Raw genomic sequence first — 2,037 nt, 5'->3', positions numbered from 1 at the left:
ACATGTCTGTATAAAATATATTCAAATTTTGTAAAATAGGTATAAATTTTGGTATAAAAATATGGTATATCTTATAAAAATTCAATATTTGCTAATATTCTTTTTAATATTATAGAAAAAAATAATATTATTAGTTTAATAGTATATTTATTTCAATGTTCGTAAAGATCCCGTGGTATTTAAAAAAACGAATATTAATTATTTTGAAAATAAAATAAAAAAATTTTCGAATTAATTAAAATGTTTATTTTCTATTAAGAGTTACATTAAGTAAACAAAAAATGTAATACGTACAATATGCTAGATATATAAATGTTAACACTATAATTATTTTGTATATATTTATTCTTCATACGCCGAGTATTTTTACTCATTGAATTTTATTTTTTTAATTGACACATAAACAACTGTACAAATTATACGAAACAATATAATTCATATTTTATCATACACAAATAAGTTTATCTAATTATTTATGAAAATTTTGGCATTTTTATGTAAAATTAATTTTCACAAAAATTAGTAAAAAATCTTAATATAATGTTTTAGTGTACCGATTTATATATAACTAGGTTTTCCTTAAATATTTAATTTTCTTTTGGAATGGTAACATTGATCTTTAATTTTAAGTGCGCTAAAAATATAATAATTACGAATACCTATCGTTAAATACATATGTATAATTTAATTTTTTATTAAATGTGTATTATACATAATATTTCGAGTACTTATTAAAAAATTATTTAATAAAAACATTGCGGATAGAATTTTTTTTATGCACCATTAAATGAAATAAATGATCATGAATTCTGATATAATTAATTAAATATAGAATTCAAAGAAATCCTTAATATAAAATTTGAAATTTCATGTAACATATATTTATAACATTGGGATATATTCATAGAGGAATTATTTTATTTAAAAAGCGTTAATTCATAGTCGTATTAAAAGCTCAATTTTCCATATATTGGTAATGTAATTCGCTTCTTTCATCTCTCGAATATGGATTGATATTTCTAAATTCTTCAAATTCTTCATATTCTTCTTCTTCAATCAACTGCTTCCATGGATTTTTTTCCCTCTATCTCCATTAGGCAATTTAGCTCCAAGAGGGGTAAACTATTAAAACAAAAGAAATTAGTAATTTGTTATATATACATATATTCCTCTTAGAATTAATGGTTCGAGAAAATTAATATTGACTAATAAAATATAACACTCATATGTAAACATCAGAAATTTTAAATTACTCTGTATAAAAAATAAAGAATAATGAGAGTTCCAAAAAATGTAATACATATTGAAAGAGTGATTGTAATTATTTTGGAAGGACATTGTGCACACGTTGCTTGTATATCTGGTGAAGAATACCATTTATGCATGTCTGTGTAAGCATGTTCTTCAGGTAAAGTATAATTTTCATAATGATAATTATTGGTTTTACATTTATTACATTGATCCTTAATTGCTTTGCAGTTTGAAATTAATGACTTTTCAGTTCATGTGAATATATCTAAAGGTGGAGCACACTCATAATTTTCAGGAATATATTTGTAACACGTAAGAGGAAGCAATTCTTTAGGAATATAAGCATTTTTAGCGAATACTTCTTTTCTCGCACAAATATTATTTTCATTCAACTTATCCCATAATGGTTTAATTTTTTCATCCCATAAACGTTCATTTGCTTTGCAATTATTTCCATATGTGTAGAAACTTTTCCTTTGGTCTAGCCATCTGTTCAACACTTCGCAGTCAATATTATTATATCTCGTTCCATCTGGAGTAAGGTGCTGTTTGTGTCCTTCAAAATTTTCTACAAGATATAAGGCAACATGTCTTAGAATAGTATCTTCAATGCTATTAATTTCATTTATATATCTCTTATAATGGCTGAATGTCGTTCGAATCTTATTAAATTCTTCAAAGTAATATTTACCACATAATTGTGCCTATAAGTAAAAAAAAAAAAAAATATATATATATTTCTAAATAATATAAAAGTATTACAACATAGATTTAGAAGAAAGATAT

The 2,037-nt window shown here is 23.0% G+C and overlaps 1 protein-coding gene across 1 annotated transcript; it reads right to left on the bottom strand.

Annotated features, from left to right (window-relative positions):
• Positions 1 to 1,502: 1,502 nt before the first annotated feature.
• On the bottom strand, positions 1,503 to 1,955 carry PCYB_004350 (hypothetical protein; the record flags this gene model as incomplete). Its single annotated transcript, XM_004227856.1, has 1 exon — positions 1,503 to 1,955. A coding segment is annotated over one exon (453 nt), but the record flags the coding sequence as incomplete, so codon positions are not given.
• Positions 1,956 to 2,037: the final 82 nt, after the last annotated feature.

This window comes from Plasmodium cynomolgi, assembly GCF_000321355.1.
Source record: "Plasmodium cynomolgi strain B DNA, scaffold: 0488, whole genome shotgun sequence".
NCBI lineage: Eukaryota > Apicomplexa > Aconoidasida > Haemosporida > Plasmodiidae > Plasmodium > Plasmodium cynomolgi.
Note: the sequence above shows the minus strand (reverse complement) of the source record. Positions and strands in the feature narration are given on the sequence as shown.